The sequence below is a fragment of the Petromyzon marinus genome, chromosome 61, assembly GCF_048934315.1.
Source record: "Petromyzon marinus isolate PM22_M1 ecotype Great Lakes invasive population chromosome 61, UKy_Petmar_22M1.pri1.0, whole genome shotgun sequence".
Taxonomy (NCBI): domain Eukaryota; kingdom Metazoa; phylum Chordata; class Hyperoartia; order Petromyzontiformes; family Petromyzontidae; genus Petromyzon; species Petromyzon marinus.
In genome coordinates this window covers 11947371-11965929 of record NC_133727.1, presented here as the reverse complement: position 1 = coordinate 11965929, position 18559 = coordinate 11947371, and the positions used below count along the sequence as shown (strand labels likewise).

General features: G+C 53.8%; 1 protein-coding gene across 5 annotated transcripts in view; it reads right to left on the bottom strand.

Moving 5' to 3' along the window:
- Nucleotides 1-18559, bottom strand: part of LOC116955769 (phospholipid-transporting ATPase IA-like) — a 139629-nt gene that overhangs the window by 66983 nt on the left and 54087 nt on the right. For all 5 annotated transcript variants that reach the window (XM_076053575.1, XM_032977085.2, XM_032977084.2 and 2 more), the window contains exons 3-5: nt 16541-16631; nt 10502-10601; nt 2510-2608 (exon numbers count right to left, since the gene is read on the bottom strand). In XM_076053575.1, the coding sequence (XP_075909690.1) occupies nt 2510-2608; nt 10502-10601; nt 16541-16631 (290 nt within the window). The remainder of the gene's footprint in view (nt 1-2509; nt 2609-10501; nt 10602-16540; nt 16632-18559) is intronic.

Below are 18559 nucleotides of genomic sequence, written 5' to 3'. Positions count from 1 at the left end.
TCGTACCGGCCCGGCGCGTTATTATCGGCGTCGCACAAAGAACAGGCGCGGGGCAATTAGTGGATCAAAATTAAAATTTAACGTTCGCGAGAAAGCGGGCCGAGCTATTGTTCCCGATTTACGCGAAACGCCTCGGTGTGCCCCCCACGGGACAGGCGCCGCGGGACGGGACAAACGGAACGAGCGGCGAAACAGCTGTAGACGCCGCCGCCGCTTACAAACAGCAAATACGCAGGACGGACGAGGCAGCGCGGCCGACCCGAGCGAAGCAGCGCCAGTGACTCTCATGGAGCGAATGAAAGGAGGCCACGGACGGAGGCAGTGCAGTGGAGCCGAAGGCCATTCATTAACGTAGTGATGAAGGTGATGATGATGAAACCAGTCCATTTTCTTTCAGTGAGTGGTACATGGCTGAGTCTACAGTGAGTGGTACGTGGCTGAGTCTCCAGTGAGTGGTACGTGGCTGAGTCTCCAGTGGGTGGTACGTGGCTGAGTCTCCAGTGGGTGGTACGTGGCTGAGTCTACAGTGAGTGGTACGTGGCTGAGTCTACAGTGAGTGGTACGTGGCTGAGTCTACAGTGAGTGTTACGTGGCTGAGTCTTCAGCGAGTGGTACGTGGCTGAGTCTCCAGTGGGTGGTTACGTGCCTGAGTCTCCAGTGAGTGGTACGTGGCTGAGTCTCCAGTGAGTGGTACGTGGCTGAGTCTCCAGTGAGTGGTACGTGGCTGAGTCTCCAGTGGGTGGTACGTGGCTGAGTCTCCAGTGAGTGGTACGTGGCTGAGTCTCCAGTGAGTGGTACGTGGCTGAGTCTCCAGTGAGTGGTACGTGGCTGAGTCTCCAGTGAGTGGTACGTGGCTGAGTCTCCAGTGAGTGGTACGTGGCTGAGTCTCCAGTGAGTGGTACGTGCCTGAGACTCCAGTGGGTGGTACGTGGCTGAGTCTCCAGTGAGTGGTACGTGGCTAAGTCTCCAGTGAGTGGTACGTGGCTGAGTCTCCAGTGAGTGGTACGTGGCTGAGTCTACAGTGGGTGGTACGTGGCTCAGTCTCCAGTGAGTAATACGTGGCTGAGTCCCCAGTGAGTGGTACGTGGCTGAGTCCCCAGTGAGTGGTACGTGGCTGAGTCTCCAGTGAGTGGTACATGGCTGAGTCCCCAGTGAGTGGTACGTGGCTGAGTCTCCAGTGGGTGGTACGTGGCTGAGTCTACAGTGAGTGGTATGTGGCTGAGTCTCCAGTGAGTGGTACGTGGCTGAGTCTCCAGTGAGTGGTACGTGGCTGAGTCTCCAGTGAGTGGTACGTGGCTGAGTCTACAGTGAGTGGTACGTGGCTGAGTCTCCAGTGAGTGGTACGTAGCTGAGTCCCCAGTGAGACTTACACAGAGACCCACATAATTGTATAGGGACTGATGGACCTACACAGAGACCCATAGTCGCACAGAGACTCGCAGACTTACATAAAGACCCATTAACTAGCACAGACCGGTTTGTGGTTAAACTGGGTGGCCTCAGCCCAGTCATGTTGTCACATGGGGAAATATGCCAAGTGATTTCGATTTTCAGCAAAACCGCTGGAATGTTGAAAAGCGACAAATATTTTGAGAATTTTGACAATTGGGTGGGTGGGTGGCTGAGCACCTGAGTGGGTGGGTCGGTGTGTGGCTGAGTGTGTGAATGGGCACCTGAGTGGTCGGGTCGGTGTGTGGCTGAATGGCTGAGTGGGTGGGTGGGTGGCTGAGTGTGTGAATGGGCGCCTGAGTGGGTGGGTCTGTGTGTGGCTGAATGGCCGAGTGGGTGGGTGGGTGGCTGAGTGTGTGAATGGGTGCCTGAATGGGTGGGTCGGTGTGTGGCTGAATGGCTGAGTGGGTGGGTGGGTGGCTGAGTGTGTGAATGGGCACCTGAGTGGGTGGGTCTGTGGGTGGCTGACTGGCTGAGTGGGTGGGTGGCTGAGTGTGTGAATGGGTGCCTGAATGGGTGGGTCTGTGTGTGGCTGAATGGCTGAGTGGGTGGGTGGCTGAGTGTGTGAATGGGTGCCTGAATGGGTGGGTCGGTGTGTGGCTGAATGGCTGAGTGGGTGGGTGGGTGGCTGAGTGTGTGAATGGGTGCCTGAATGGGTGGGTCGGTGTGTGGCTGAATGGCTGAGTGGGTGGGTGGGTAGGTTGGTGGCCGAGCGGCTGAGAGGTTCGGTGGCTGGGTGTCTGAGTGGGTGAGTGGGTGCGTGGCTGAGTGGGTGGGTGGCTGAGTGTATGAGTGGGTGGATGGCTGAGTGGATGAGTGGGTAGGTGGCTGAGTGAGTGGGTGGCTGGGTGTCTGAGTGGGTGAGTGGGTGCGTGGCTGAGTGGGTGAGTGGCTGGGTGGCTGAGTGGGTGGTTGAGATTATCACAGTGTAGAATTGTGGGTGGGCAACACGATGACAAGGAACAAAGCAGACAAATAATGGAACAGATTCCACTTTCCGCGTCTCATCAGAAAAATTAGCGCGCCCGCCAGTGGTTGCGTCCACGCCCAGGGGACTCACATAATCCTCGATGAGTTCTTTGATGGCGGCGAGTGTGAGGATGAAGATGAGAGGCACCAGGGTGGTGTAGCGTCCCGTGGGAGACACATCCGGGATTTGCTGGGGGGCGAAAGAGGCGAAGACGTTGTCGGGACAAAATAAACGGCGTCCGTCATTGTATTCAAATTACATTCGACACAACGGACGGTACGATTATCGCCGGACCTCATATCATTAGATACCTCACGGTGTCACCGCGTGGAGGCAAGCGGCAGCCTTGTACCGGGCGCTGGCCCACGAGGACCCAGCTCCTTTTTCAAACAACATCGTGGGATCTTGAACGTCCACCGGCGAGCAGAGGGGCGCGCGATACCACACGCCGAACACAAAACCCACCGCGGCGTTAACCGGGGTGGCAATCGGGGCAGCCGCCAGGCTCCAACCGCACGCAACCACCCGCCCCCGCTGCCCTAGACGGCCGATCAACGTCCCTTCAACGTCCCCTCAACGTCTCCTCAAAGTCCCCTCCTGCTGCTCAAGGAGGGGGTGCCTGGGCCGGCGGGTTTGCTGGAGCGCTGTGGCATTGTTGCTTTTGTCAGCCGTGCAGAGTCTCAGCCGTTTATTTATTTACACCTCCACGGCCACAACGGGGCGGCACGATCAATGTCGATCGTTAATCCAGCTCAGCCTGGAAAAGAATAGCCACCCACGGAAACGGAAAGACGCCGAAGACGACGAGGGGGAGGGAGAGAGGGAGGAGGAGGCCGGAGGCAATAGCGGCTCGTCTGGGTGACAGCAGGTGAGGCGCTTTCAGGCCCCGCCCTATAAACTACAGGGACGCCGACATAAAGGCAGTGGAACGGGCGCCACGAGGAGCGGGGCGGGCAAGCAGGCAGGCGGGCGCCACGAGGAGCGGGCGCTACAAGAGAGTGGGCAGGCGCTACAAGCAGCGGGTGGGCAGGCGGGCGCTACAAGAGAGTGGGCAGGCGCTACAAGCAGCGGGTGGGCAGGCGGGCGCTACAAGCAGCGGGTGGGCATGCGGGCGCTACAAGAGAGTGGGCAGGCACTACAAGAGAGTGGGCAGGCGGGCGCTACAAGGAGCGGGGGCTACGAGAGAGTGGGCAGGCGGGCGCTACAAGGAGCGGGTGGGCAAGCGGGCGCTACAAGGAGCAGGTGGGCAGGCGGGCGCTACAAGGAGCGGGGGCTACGAGAGAGTGGGCAGGCGGGCGCTACAAGGAGCGGGTGGGCAAGCGGGCGCTACAAGGAGCAGGTGGGCAGGCGGGCGCTACAAGGAGCGGGGGCTACAAGAGAGTGGGCAGGCGGGCGCTACAAGGAGCGGGGGCTACGAGGGGTGGGCGGGAGCCAGAGGGCAGGCGGGCGCTACGAGGAGCGGCGGGCAAGCGGGCACTTGGGGAGTCAACTCAGTGGGGTTCTTTTGTTCAACCGAGAGCTGTGGGGCAACCCTCACACCTCGCCACCACCGACCCCACCACTCTCATCGCCAGCGCCAGTTATATAAAATAATCGCACCCCCCCCACACCCGCCGTACCGTGCATGTTCAGCGCGTGTGGGCATCACGTGAATAGTGTATGGTGCCCAACGGGGGATTTGCATACAGGGCAATCATGTGAGAACTACCCCCAGCACGACTTCTATGCGGCAGCAGCAGCAGCGTGGTGGTTCAGCAGTTCGGTGCCAGTGTCGAGGTGTGCTGCTGAGCACGACCAGAGGGAGGGGGCTTCAGGAGAGAGTTGGTGTCGTTTTGTTGTTCCTCCTCCATTGAAGGAGCGCAGACGACATTATTAGCAAGCCACTGGAGCTTATGTACTTTTACATCTAGATTCAAATTAATTTAAAACTTCCTTTTGTGTTTAGTTTGTTGCCCTTCCCCCGCACCTCCTATTAGCAAAGTTGGCTATGTAGGGTACGAAAGAAGTTCAACAAACGTACAAACAGTGGTTTAGTATAAACTAAACGTCAATCTATTTTTATTTTACCAAATAAGGCCATAGTGTGGATTGCATGCCCACAATCACATGACCGTGGCTTGTCTGTAATATATATATCTATGAGTCTCTTTGTATGTCTGAGCTTCTGTGTCAATGTATATCCGAAGGGTCTCTATGTATCTCTATGGGTTGCAATGTATCTCTATGGGTCGCAATGTATCTCTATGGGTCGCAATGTATCTCTATGGGTCGCAATGTATCTCTATGGGTCGCAATGTATCTCTATGGGTCACAATGTATCTCTATGGGTCGCAATGTATCTCTATGGGTCTCTATGTATCTTTATGGGTTGCAATGTATCTCTATGGGTCGCAATGTATCTCTATGGGTCGCAATGTATCTCTATGGGTCGCAATGTATCTCTATGGGTCGCAATGTATCTCTATGGGTCTCTATGTATCTCTATGGGTCGCAATGTATCTCTATGCCGTTGTATGTTTCTCTATGGGAATTAATGACTCTGTATCCCTTTGAGCATGCATCTGTCTGAGTATCGCTATGAGCCTCTGTGTCCCCATGTATCTCAATGGGTCTCTGTGTATCACTATCTCTAGGGGTTTTAATCAATGGTCCATCGTTTGAATTGCATGGCCACGATCACACTACTGTGGCTCGTCTTTCATTTTACATTTGTAGTGACACAAGGCCGACTGCTGCCCAGCAGCGGCAACTGCTGTGGACAGTTAGCGCACGCGCCGTCGAGCGTACACACGGTGTGTGTGTCTCTACATCTACACGGTGTGTGTGTGTCTCTACATCTACACGGTGTGTGTGTGTGTCTCTACATCTACACGGTGTGTGTGTGTGTCTCTACATCTACACGGTGTGTGTGTGTGTGTGTCTCTACATCTACACGGTGTGTGTGTGTGTGTGTCTACATCTACACGGTGTGTGTATGTCTCTACATCTACACGGTGTGTGTGTCTCTACATCTACACGGTGTGTGTGTGTGTCTCGACATCTACACGGTGTGTGTGTGTGTCTCTACATCTACACGGTGTGTGTGTGTGTGTGTGTCTCTACATCTACACGGTGTGTGTGTGTATGTGTCTCTACATCTACACGTGTGTGTGTCTACATCTACACGGTGTGTGTGTGTCTCTACATCTACACGGTGTGTGTGTGTCTCTACATCTACACGGTGTGTGTGTGTCTCTACATCAAGACGGTGTGTGTGTGTCTACATCTACACAGTGTGTGAGTCTACATCTACACGGTGTGTGTGTGTGTCTCTACATCTACACGGTGCGTGTGTGTGTGTCTACATCTAGGTGGGGGAGCGATAGTGTAGCGGTTAGCGCGCTGCGCTATGAACCTGGCGACCCGGGTTCGATTCCCGCTCACGGCCAACACCAGTGACGATTATCTGAACCGGTCCCGGGCCTCCCCTAGGTCGACTCAGCCTCAAAATGAGTACCTGGTGCGGTGTGTAAATATCGCTACTGGGGAGACAAAGGCGGTCGGGCGTGGTGCTGGCCACCCATAGGTGCTCGCTAACAGCACTTGCCCCTACAGTCTGTTAAGGCTATATGGGGGATCTTTGTCTACATCTACACGGTGTGTGTGTGTCTACATCTACACGGTGTGTGTGTCTCTACATCTACACGGTGTGTGTGTGTGTGTCTACATCTACACGGTGTGTGTGTGTCTACATCTACACGGTGTGTGTGTGTGTGTCTACATCTACACGGTGTGTGTGTGAGTCTACATCTACACGGTGTGTGTGTCTACATCTACACGGTGTGTGTGTGTGTGTCCACATCTACACGGTGTGTGTGTGAGTCTACATCTACACGGTGTGTGTGTGTGTGTCTACATCTACACGGTGTGTGTGTGTGTGTCTACATCTACACGGTGTGGGTGTGTCTACATCTACACGGTGTGTGTGTGTGTGTGTCTCTACATCTACACGGTGTGTGTGTGTCTCTACATCTACACGGTGTGTGTGTGTGTCTACATCTACACGGTGTGTGTGTGTCTCTACATCTACATGGTGTGTGTGTGTCTCTACATCTACACGGTGTGTGTGTGTCTACATCTACACGGTGTGTGTGTGTGTCTGTACATCTACACGGTGTGTGTGTGTCTCTACCTCTACATGGTGTGTGTGTGTCTCTACATCTACATGGTGTGTGTGTGTCTCTACATCTACACGGTGTGTGTGTGTGTCTCTACATCTACACGGTGTGTGTGTGTCTACATCTACACGGTGTGTGTGTGTGTCTCTGCATCTACACGGTGTGTGTGTTTGTGTCTCTACATCTACACGGTGTGTGTGTGTCTCTACATCTACACGGTGTGTGTGTGTGTCTACATCTACACGGTGTGTGTGTGTGTCTGTACATCTACACGGTGTGTGTATCTCTACATCTACACGGCGTGTGTGTGTCTCTACATCTACACGGTGTGTGTGCTTCTACATCTACACGGTGTGTGTGTGTCTACATCTACACGGTGTGTGTGTCTACATCTACACGGTGTGTGTGTGTGTCTACATCTACACGGTGTGTGTGTGTCTACATCTACACGGTGTGTGTGTGTGTGTCTACATCTACACGGTGTGTGTGTGAGTCTACATCTACACGGTGTGTGTGTGTCTACATCTACACGGTGTGTGTGTGTGTGTCCACATCTACACGGTGTGTGTGTGAGTCTACATCTACACGGTGTGTGTGTGTGTGTCTACATCTACACGGTGTGTGTGTGTGTCTACATCTACACGGTGTGGGTGTGTCTACATCTACACGGTGTGTGTGTGTCTACATCTACACGGTGTGTGTCTACATCTACACGGTGTGTGTGTGTCTCTACATGTACATGGTGTGTGTGTCAACATCTACACGGTGTGTGTGTGTCTACATCTACACGGTGTGTGTGTGTGTCTCTGCATCTACACGGTGTGTGTTTGTGTGTCTCTACATCTACACGGTGTGTGTGTGTGTCTCTACATCTACACGGTGTGTGTGTGTCTACATCTACACGGTGTGTGTGTGTGTGTCTCTGCATCTACACGGTGTGTGTGTGTGTGTGTCTACATCTACACGGTGTGTGTGTGTCTCTACATCTACACGGTGTGTGTGTGTGTCTACATCTACACGGTGTGTGTGTGTGTGTCTGTACATCTACACGGTGTGTGTATCTCTACATCTACACGGCGTGTGTGTGTCTCTACATCTACACGGTGTGTGTGCTTCTACATCTACACGGTGTGTGTGTGTGTCTACATCTACACGGTGTGTGTGTCTACATCTACACGGTGTGTGTGTGTGTCTACATCTACACGGTGTGTGTGTGTCTACATCTACACGGTGTGTGTGTATCTACATCTACACGGTGTGTGTGTCTACATTTACACGGTGTGTGTGTGTGTGTCTCTACATCTACACGGTGTGTGTGTGTCTGTACATCTACACAGTGTGTGTGTCTCTACATCTACACGGTGTGTGTGTGTGTCTGTACATCTACACGGTGTGTGTGTGTCTCTACATCTACACGGTGTGTGTGTGTGTCTACATCTACACGGTGTGTGTGTGTCTGTACATCTACACGGTGTGTGTGTGTCTCTACCTCTACATGGTGTGTGTGTGTGTCTGTACATCTACACGGTGTGTGTGTCTCTACATCTACACGGTGTGTGTGTGTCTGTACATCTACACGGTGTGTGTGTGTCTGTACATCTACACGGTGTGTGTGTCTCTACATCTACACGGTGTGTGTGTGTGTCTACATCTACACGGTGTGTGTGTGTCTGTACATCTACACGGTGTGTGTGTGTCTGTACATCTACAGGGTGTGTGTGTCTCTACATCTACATGGTGTGTGTGTGTGTCTGTACATCTACACGGTGTGTGTGTCTCTACATCTACACGGTGTGTGTGTGTGTCTGTACATCTACACGGTGTGTGTGTCTCTACATCTACACGGTGTGTGTGTGTCTACATCTACACGGTGTGTGTGTCTCTACATCTACACTGTGTGTGTGTGTCTGTACATCTACACGGTGTGTGTGTGTGTGTGTCTGTACATCTACACTGTGTGTGTGGGTCTCTACATCTACACGGTGTGTGTGTGTGTCTACATCTACACGGTGTGTGTGTGTTTGTACATCTACACGGTGTGTGTGTCTCTACCTCTACATGGTGTGTGTGTGTCTCTACATCTACATGGTGTGTGTGTGTCTACATCTACACGGTGTGTGTGTGTCTGTACATCTACACGGTGTGTGTGTGTCTCTACCTCTACATGGTGTGTGTGTGTCTCTACATCTACACGGTGTGTGTGTGTGTCTACATCTACACGGTGTGTGTGTGTCTACATCTACATGGTGTGTGTGTGTCTCTACCTCTACATGGTGTGTGTGTGTGTCTCTACATCTACATGGTGTGTGTGTGTCTCTACATCTACACGGTGTGTGTGTCTGTACATCTACATGGTGTGTGTGTGTGTGTCTGTACATCTACACGGTGTGTGTGTCTCTACATCTACACGGTGTGTGTGTGTCTGTACATCTACATGGTGTGTGTGTGTGTCTGTACATCTACACGGTGTGTGTGTCTCTACATCTACACGGTGTGTGTGTGTGTCTGTACATCTACACAGTGTGTGTGTGTCTCTACATCTACACGGTGTGTGTGTGTGTCTGTACATCTACACAGTGTGTGTGTGTCTCTACATCTACATGACTGTGTGTGTCTGTACATCTACACGGTGTGTGTGTGTGTCTCTACATCTACACGGTGTGTGTGTCTGTACATCTACACGGTGTGTGTGTCTCTACATCTACACGGTGTGTGTGTCTCTACATCTACACGGTGTGTGTGTGTCTCTACATCTACATGGTGTGTGTGTGTCTCTACATCTACACGGTGTGTGTGTGTGTCTACATCTACACGGTGTGTGTGTGTCTGTACATCTACACGGTGTGTGTGTGTCTCTACCTCTACATGGTGTGTGTGTGTCTCTACATCTACATGGTGTGTGTGTGTCTCTACATCTACACGGTGTGTGTGTCTGTACATCTACATGGTGTGTGTGTGTGTCTGTACATCTACACGGTGTGTGTGTGTGTGACTGTACATCTACACGGTGTGTGTGTCTCTACATCTACACGGTGTGTTTGTGTCTGTACATCTACACGGTGTGTGTGTCTCTACATCTACACGGTGTGTGTGTGTCTGCACATCTACATGGCTGTGTGCCGGCAGGGCTGAGGAACTGGCGCAAGGGTCACGGAAGACTCATCGGAGGCCCCTAGAACCATCTGGTGGGTTCGAGAAGGGAGGTGTGGCTAGGACGGAGCCAAGCCGCGCCGAGTAGAATAAAAGCAGCGGAGAGCTCCGGGCGGCTGATTCAGGGAGTGGACTCGTCTCATCGTCTTCGCCGTCGCCTTCGCCCGATAATTGTCTGTCTCGGTCGACGCCGTCGGTGCACCGCGGTCAGGGTTGTGTCTAAGCAGGGCTGTACGGCAGTGTGGTCGAGACAGAGGAGGCCGGAGTTGGTGTAACGGGAAATAAAAAGAGAGAGAGATGGTGCCTCCTGCGACTACCTCGTCTCCGACTGAGTGTGCGCGCCCCACACACATGCACACACGCACACACGCACACACACACATGCGCACACACCGAGGAGGACACTACACATTCATAAAGGAGATGTGCACACATCGGCTTGCTGTTGATGTTCTGATGCGGGTGATGGTGCCACCACCGATGTCTTTGACGAGGAGGAACATCAAAGCCAGGATGTGCGATGTTTGGGTCTCCAATGAGATGTTTAACATGCACGCCCGCCGTGGTGACAACAGGAGGGACGGGTTTGGGAGACCCCGCGACTCCATTCCTCCGTTGCTTCGGTGTACAAGAGCTCAAACATAAAACTCTTGGCCAGGAACTAAACATTCAGCGACCCCACAACCTCCCCATGATTCGTCACAATTCGGGGACAGTCAATTTAACAACTCGATTCTGTCCGTAGAAACACGGGGGGGGGGGGGGTGTGCCTTACTTGCAGTAAGGCAATGAGTAGAAAGAAGGCATTGGCAGCTTTCCTGAATTGCTCGAACAGGAACCGCGGCAGGAACGTCACCACGTTGTACTTGGCGGTGCTGGGAGGTGGGGGAGAGAGGGACACGGGGGTGGAGACGCGTCGGTTATCTGGGTGGAACGCTCCCCTTCCCCCGTGCTTCGTCCGCACTTTTCCCTCTCACACTTCCCCCGTACTTGTCCAGCGCTTCTCCCACACTTCTCCCTCCCACACTTCCCACGTGCTTCTTATTTACGCAACCTTTACCTAAATTGCGTGTGCCACGAGTGCGACGTCTACACGGTGACCGCGTGGGGCCCCGGGGCGGGCCACCGAGAGGGCGATTGTGCTTCAGCAAGGGGCCAACAGCGCGCTCGGCGCCGTCGTCGATCCGGTTAAACACAGAAGGCGTCAATTACGGCATTTCCCGTCGCCCGCGCTCCGATCTGTGTGCACTGGTCGCACCGTCAATGGATCTGCAAGTGTAAATGTTTAACTTTGGCCACCGGCTTTGTAAACAGGGCCACCCCCGACATCCCACCCGACCATTTTTATTTCGAGGCAGCTGCAATAAAATAGCGAGTTAGTAAAGCTAGCGTCAACATTCTCCTGTTGCTGTTGTACGTCACGAGGCTCCGCGAATAATTCAGGTCAATCACAATGCGTGCGGTTTACCTTCCTTCCACTTTGCACTCCTGTCGTGTTTTTGTATTGTTTGTTGTTGTGGTGTTCTTACCCCGTGCCCCTACTGTACATCTGTGAAAGAGAGCTTTATAGCTCACCGGATTCCTCCAGTATAAATACAGATTCTGATTAAGAAACATATCGGGCAACGTTTCAGGCAATGGTTCTTCTTCACAGGACATGAATCATTATATGTGGGGAGTATCGATTTTATAAGGGTTGTACAATACTTTTAAACGAAGGTTCTCTTAAATTTGAATGCATAAAGAATACATTATGGGTGCAATTGTGATAATTAGAAAATTCCGGTCTCCGAGAGGGATCTTAAGAACATGCCAGAAAGAAATGTCTGTTCTGGACAGATCCGATGCACCCCGCTCGGGTGCAGAGTAGAACAGTGAGGGGTTATGAGTCGAGGGAGGGTCAGGCGACAGGGGCGGCCACTCCACGCGGCCCCCCCAATGCCCCCTCGGCGTCCACGCTCGGGACCCCGCGCCACCGCGCGGACGGACGTCACGGTTGAAGAAAAGCGCCTTCACAGAGGCGACGGGGTGCATCATCGGATGCCGCGACGCCTCGCCATCCTTTCCTTCCTTCCGCCAGATCCCACAACCATTGCAGAATCGACAGCCAACCAACCACCACGCTTGGCTCCATCTCTGGAAGCTCGGGCGAACGCCCCTCATTGGGCGATGCTCACGAGGTACCACCACCCGGTGCCGGAGAACGACCAAATATTTTTCGAGTCGTTTTGACGCGAGCCTCTCGATCCGCGCCGCGGGGACACGTGGCGCGTGCAAACGCGCTCGTCGTGTAAATCAAACTTTGCGTTTCTAATGCTCGCGGCCGGCACAGGCGCCGTGCGGAGTGAAACGCCAACGGTCGTCACGACGTTAGTCCCGTGGCGGTCATCGTGGACCCAGGGTTGGGAGACGCGCGCACGAGACAACAGGCGCAAGTGAAAGACGTCGTTTAGCCCGACAGGTGAAAGTGACTGGGCCGGGGCAGGAGACGCCGCTCAGAACGATGACGGTTGCCAACGGTGGAGAATTAGGCATGAACGAGCGGTTGCTTCGGGCGGTTGCTTCGGGCGGGGGCCGGCCCCCCGCCGTCCGCGTGACTCGGGAGCCGCGTCGTCGTCGCCGCCGCCCCTCGCACTCTCGACCTTGATTAATCTTCGCGAGGGTCCCGGGGTTTGTCGGAGCGCCATCAATAATTCACGGATGGCAAAAAATAAATAAATCGAACGTCGTGAGGCTTTCAAATCGAGTGCCAACGTGGCAGCCCCACTCCCGCTCAAGCTGACTGCCTTTGGGGCTGACATGGCCAAGGATAAAAAAGATCACGATAATAATTTGCGAGGCTCTTACAGGCTATCAGCACTTACCCTGAAATATGCATGAGGCACAGATATGTGGGGAGTGCAGGGGCCAAGGGCTCGCTTTTTACAACGTTCGTAAGAAAAGTTGACGCGCTTTGTTGACTTCTTTCTGGCTTTCCCCCGTGAGGTTATCTGACACTGCGCAGTGGAGGTGGTGGCGGCGGTGGCGGTAGTGGCGGCGCACGCCACTGATCCAAAGCCATGCAGGAGAGGGTTGGCGGTTCGTAGAGATTTGTGAAACTCACAAAGCGACTGTCTTGCTGTATTATTATTATTTTTGTGTAATTCCCAGGGCGCTAAGCGACGTTCCCGTCGCGCCTTGGAAGCGGAGCATGCTTGGCCTGCTCACGGCTCGGGATGGGAAAACTGCCTGGACATGCCACGGAGGGTCTCTAGGCTGAGGGTGCGCACGAGGTGGCGGCACAAATAATGGGTTCATTGCCCGGGTGCGTGCGTGCGTCCGTGCGTGCGCGCATATCTGCATACGTGTGTGCGTCCGTGTGTCCGTGTGTGCGTGTATGCGTGTGCGTATTTGTAAGCGTGTTTGTTTGCGTGTGTGTGCGTGTGTTCGATTCCTGTTCACGGCCAACACCAGTGACGATAATCTGAACCGGTCGTGGGCCTCCTCTAGGTGGACTCGGCCTCAAATGAGTACCCGGAGCGGTGCGTAAACATTGCCACTGGGGAGACAAAGGCGGCCGGCCGTGGTGCTGGCCACCCACCCCATCGTGCACCGTGCCGGCCTTCGTAGGTGCTGCTCGCCAACACCACTGCTGCAGAAGGACCTCCACCAGAGGGACCCATAGAGAGTCCACGTAGAGGATGTGTTTGGCCTACATCTTCAAGGAGGTGGGAGTACCCACACTTTACCCCACCACACGATGCGCCTGCGTGCGCTGCTGGGTGGACAGGAGTAGGCGGGGGAGAACTTAAACTCAAAACTATTTTTAGCTAATTTTTATTTTATTTTACCAGGTAAGGCCCACCGAGCAACCGGGCCACAAATGATCGCTCAATGAAGTGGCTTATCACGTAGAAATTGATAGCAGCCAAATACTCTAAATGCATGTTTCTAATTTGGAGTAAAAAACCGAAGGACCTGGAGAAAAATCCACACGACCACGGGGGAGAAGACGCAAACTCCAAATATACAGTAGGCGTCAGGGTCGGGATTAAACCCACGACCTCCTGCATACCAGGCGAGGCAGGAACATTTCTTAGTCACTGTGACTTGGCCAACTTGCCCTCGTGTTCCATCAGCCGCGCTGGGATAGACGGAATCGAACCAGCGACCTCGGGATCGCGAGTGCAGTGCGCTCACCGCAGCGACAGCGTCGGCTCAACATCAGGAGGGATTCTCACTCCAATCCAACGCGAAAAGAAAAAACCCACTCTGTGACATTGGTGATGAAGCCAGATCGCCTCATCCCAAGGACGATGCGTAATTAACAATCGCTGTTCGGCATCGGCAATAACGAAGAATCATCACTGAGTGTGCTTTGGTGGCATTTGTAGAATTCTTAGAGCGCAAGGCTGTCACACAAGGCACGATGTTTCACAGATGAGCATAATTTCATCAACTCAGACTGTCGCCTCAAGAGGCTGGTTGTTAATTACCGGTGAAACGTCACGGTACTTGAATTGTAAATGTTGTAGTGGGTTTAGTCTCCAACACACCAGTGTGCTGAACTAGTAACTAACTGGCACGTTCTGTTTACGTGACAAACCTTACCGACTGGCTGTGTCGGGTCGTGGGTGGGTTTAATGACACACATTAATATTTACGCGACAAAAGAAAACTTATTATGGATTAGTAATTTGCGAGTAATTTTCACGTTCGGGAGGTTTGTACGGCGACGCCGGCACGCGTGTCGCAGGACGGTCTGTAAGTGCGGGACGACGTGTGGCCCGAATATTCCGAGGGGGAGTTAGGGGGCAACGTTCGTGGCATCTGCAGCAAATGTTATCACGTGACCGTGTTATCCGCGAGCCTCGTGCCGCCACTCGCCATCTGTTCTATGTTTGCGACAGGTGCCGGCAAACTGGCACTGCGTCAAACCCCGCGGCCTACGGATGGTGGTGGTGGTGGTGGTGCTGGCGGTTGCGGTGGTGGTGGTGGCCGCTACGCTGCTGCACGTGTCCTGCCGTACTCCAGCGCTGTAGAGGCAGCAGCAGCGAGGGTTGGTGGGTCGTATCTACGTTGAACTTCTTTTGCACCATACATAGTCAAACGTGCTAATCGGAGGTGCTGGGGAAGGATAAAAAACTAAATGCAAAAGCCAGATCATTTCAAGGTGCATAGCTCAGCGGTTTCCTAATATTGGAAAAGCATTCCAGACGGCTGCCAAAACGCATCTGAAAGCGCCCGATGCAGTGACCGTCTTTGTTAGATTTCTAGCCAAAAGCCGATTCGAGGATGACCAGAGTTCGCGTGATGAAGGTTGATGTTCCTTGAAGAGATCAGCGAGGTTCATTTGTGGCAAGCACTTTGTGTGCAGTGAGCGCCACCTTACAATGTATTCATTCAGCAGCTAATGCAGCTCGGCGAGCACCGAACGGACACGGTCGGATCTTGCAGTACCCGTCACGACACGTGCCAGAGTTGTGTGCACACCGCAGCTTGCTAATGTTTTTGTTTCGAGACGTCCCGTAGGGTAGCGAGCTGCAATAATCGAGACTCGTCGCTGATACTATGCAACACGCCGCCGTGTTGGCGATCACACAAACATTGCGAAACTCCCTTCCCGTGGGCGTCGAGGTGCCACCATACCCTGGGTCACCAGGAGAAGTCTCAAGGCTCCGGTCTCTGGGGCCGCCTGGTACCGCCGTGACTGTTTGGGTAACTCCAGAGCTTAGCGAGGCACCTGGAGAAAACCCCATCGCAACCGAGGAAACAGTTCTACTGAGTCCACGGGGCCGTCCAGGATGGAGCATTCTAACATTTGACACCACGATTTGATGGTCGGTTTATGGGGCCTGTTAACTCGCTCAGGGAGTGGGTTGATGTTTTTTTGTTCGTATTAAGTTTAACTTGTGTGTATACCGATGTAACGTTACATACGTTTTAACGTGTCCATCTGTGAAGCGCTCTGTGACCACTTTATTGTGAAGGGCGCAACACTAGATAATGTTTGATTGATTGCCTTTTTCCATTGTGGGCCCGTGGTGGTCGGTTGAAATAGAAGAATGGATCGTCAATAACGTGCGTATCAAATCGCTTGCACGCGAGGACCTGGTAATTAATAACAGTGATTATGATGTCCATCGGTAAAGTTCTGCATTTCATCCGTAGATCCCACCAATGCGCCCACCACCGTATATGCAAAGCAGGAGACAAACAGAACATACAGGGTACACGGCCAGGACTGTGCAGGGGTGAAGGCCGGTCTACAGAGGTGTAGAGGTGTATTCTCAAGACAGACTCAACAAGCACGAACGACTCTGATTGTCTTGTGAGCAAAGGCAAAGCGATGTTCCAAAGCTTGGGATCTGTGCAGTGGCAAATTCCCGACCACCCCAGGAACAAAGCCTTGGTAGAAGGTGATCCGAAGATCTCAGGGACCTCGTTGGAGAGTCAAAAGCTATTGCAGAGCTTACCCACGGCGTATGTACGTCGCACTGTACTGTATATGTACACAGGGTGGAATGGTGGCGCAGCGGTTGCCGCACTGTACAGTGAACCCGGTGACCTGGGTTCGATTCCAGGCTACGGCTTCTGAAAACGGCCGCACGCTGGGACGCAGAATCTCCACAGGCCCGCGCCTGCACCGTGTGACTCTCAAATTGTTCGAGAGATAACGGGCGACGACCGGGGTGGCGCCAGTGTCTGTGTGGGGGGGCACCGCCGACAACGATCCCCGGCCAACATCAGTGGCGAGTGGCACCGATCGGCGTGGTGAAGTATGGTCAAACAGCCCGTGCCCATCACTCGCAGAGCCCTGGGATGCCGCACTCACCTGACGTGGTTATCGCGGAATTTTTCTGACTGAGTGGCGTTGATTGCGATCACCCGGAGATCCTTATTGACTTGGGAGGCCATTGCTGAACCTAGGCAGAACACACAAAGACAAAATGGTCCCTCTTAGCAGAGCATTGGGTAAGTGCTGTTAGTGAGCACCTACAAAGGTTGGCACAGCACACGACGACGGGGTAGTTGGCCAGCACCACACCCGGCTGCCTTTGTCTCTCCAGCACACAACAAAGCCAAAGTTCCCCCGTGTAGCCTTAACAGATTGTTAGGGAAAGTGCTGTTAGTGAGCACCTATGAAGGCCAGCACAGCATGCGAGGGGGTGGGTGGCCAGCACCACGCCGGGTCGCATTGGTCTCCCCAGTGGCGATGTTTACACACCACACCAGGTAGTCATTTGAGGCTGAGTCGAACTAGAGGAACTAAAGGAGGCCCATGACCGGTTCAGAAAATCGTCACTGGGTGGCGGTGAGCGGGAATCGAACTCGGGTCCTCAGCTTTGTAACGCAGTGTAATAACCACTGCGCCACCGCTCCCCAGCTCACACACAAGCGCACACACAACACGCTCACATACGACACGCACACACACGACACACATACGAGATGCTTACACACGACACGCGCTCAAGACGCGTGCGTTGCACTCGGACGGCACCGCTCTGCTTGACGGTGTCACCAGAGGTTCGCGGTTCGAGGCGAGTGGCCACCGCGGTTGACACTGCGGTGTGCGTGGTAACCGTAGCCGTGCGCCGGATCTCCGTAACGTCATTTGCAAAGACCGGGCCATTGTGCGCCGGGCGTCAGAGTCCCAATTTTGCCAATTTCGTAAATCACCCACATATGGCTCAAGTTGAACTACACACACCCACAGAGGCAATCATCGCCCCGTTCTGGCAGCAGGATAATGGCCCTCCGGCCACTCTCAGAGATTGCGACTTGTCCTGCTCTCTTGACTTCTCTCCCTGGGTAGGCAATACAGACTTTCATTTCAACGCTCATTTTCAGGGAAGCTAATTTCTGGTAACGTTGGTGCCAAGCAAATGTTTTTCCAGTCGTGTTCACACACAGCAGACAACAACAACAGCAACACGGTGCTGCGAGCCAGAAGATCCCCACCGAGTCTAAAGGTTCTCACCCAGGCGGGTCCTGCACTGGGTTGCCCGGCCCATTTAAACATGGAAATGTTTATTTTCCGTCACGGGAGAGGAGACCGGAGTAACGTGGAGACGATTCAGGGGGCACGTTTCCGTCCGGCACGGCGTCCCGTTCGCTGTGGAAGCCCCACCCCGGCCGTGCGAAGCGGAACGTCGGACATCACGCGGGACGGAACCGCGCCACTTGGGGGCAGCTCACGCGGTGTCCACCGATTGCATTCAATAACCCACTCCGCCGCACCGCCACCTGACGGCCATCTCGCTGTGCTTCGCCATGCCGACCGGAGTGGCTTTGTGGTGGCGGCGGGGAGCGGTGGAAGCGACGGGCACCCACCCGGCGCCGTCTCCGCGAGGCTGCCGCTGGTGCGGATCCAGGGGGCGGGCAGGGCGCCGCTCCGGAGCCGCGTGCGGCGGCTCTTTAAGCGACTGCTTTGTGACAATTATTTATTAAGGACAACCACCGCCGTCTCGTATTAGTTATTTGACCGAACAAAAAAAATGTGTCCCTTCTGGTTATTTTGGTTGCCGGCCCCTGGTGTAGAACGGCGGTAGTGACTTTAACACCGCGGTGGTTAACGAGCCGGGCGATCGCGAGTAGCGGAGTATCGCTGTGACGGGGCCATCTCCTCCTCCTCCTCCTACTTCGTCTTTGTGAGTCAGACAGCGAGACCGCTTTATCTGCTTCGCTGCTCTGTTCTGGGTGGTGACCACAGTCGCCGCATGCTGACCGTAAAGTTTTTAATTTCCCATTTTTCTGCATCGTCGACGTGGTCAAGTATTCGCTTCAGCTGCCATGGTGGGTGCGGATGTGCTTGAGGGTTGTGGCTCAAAAGATTAAAACCAGGATCTTC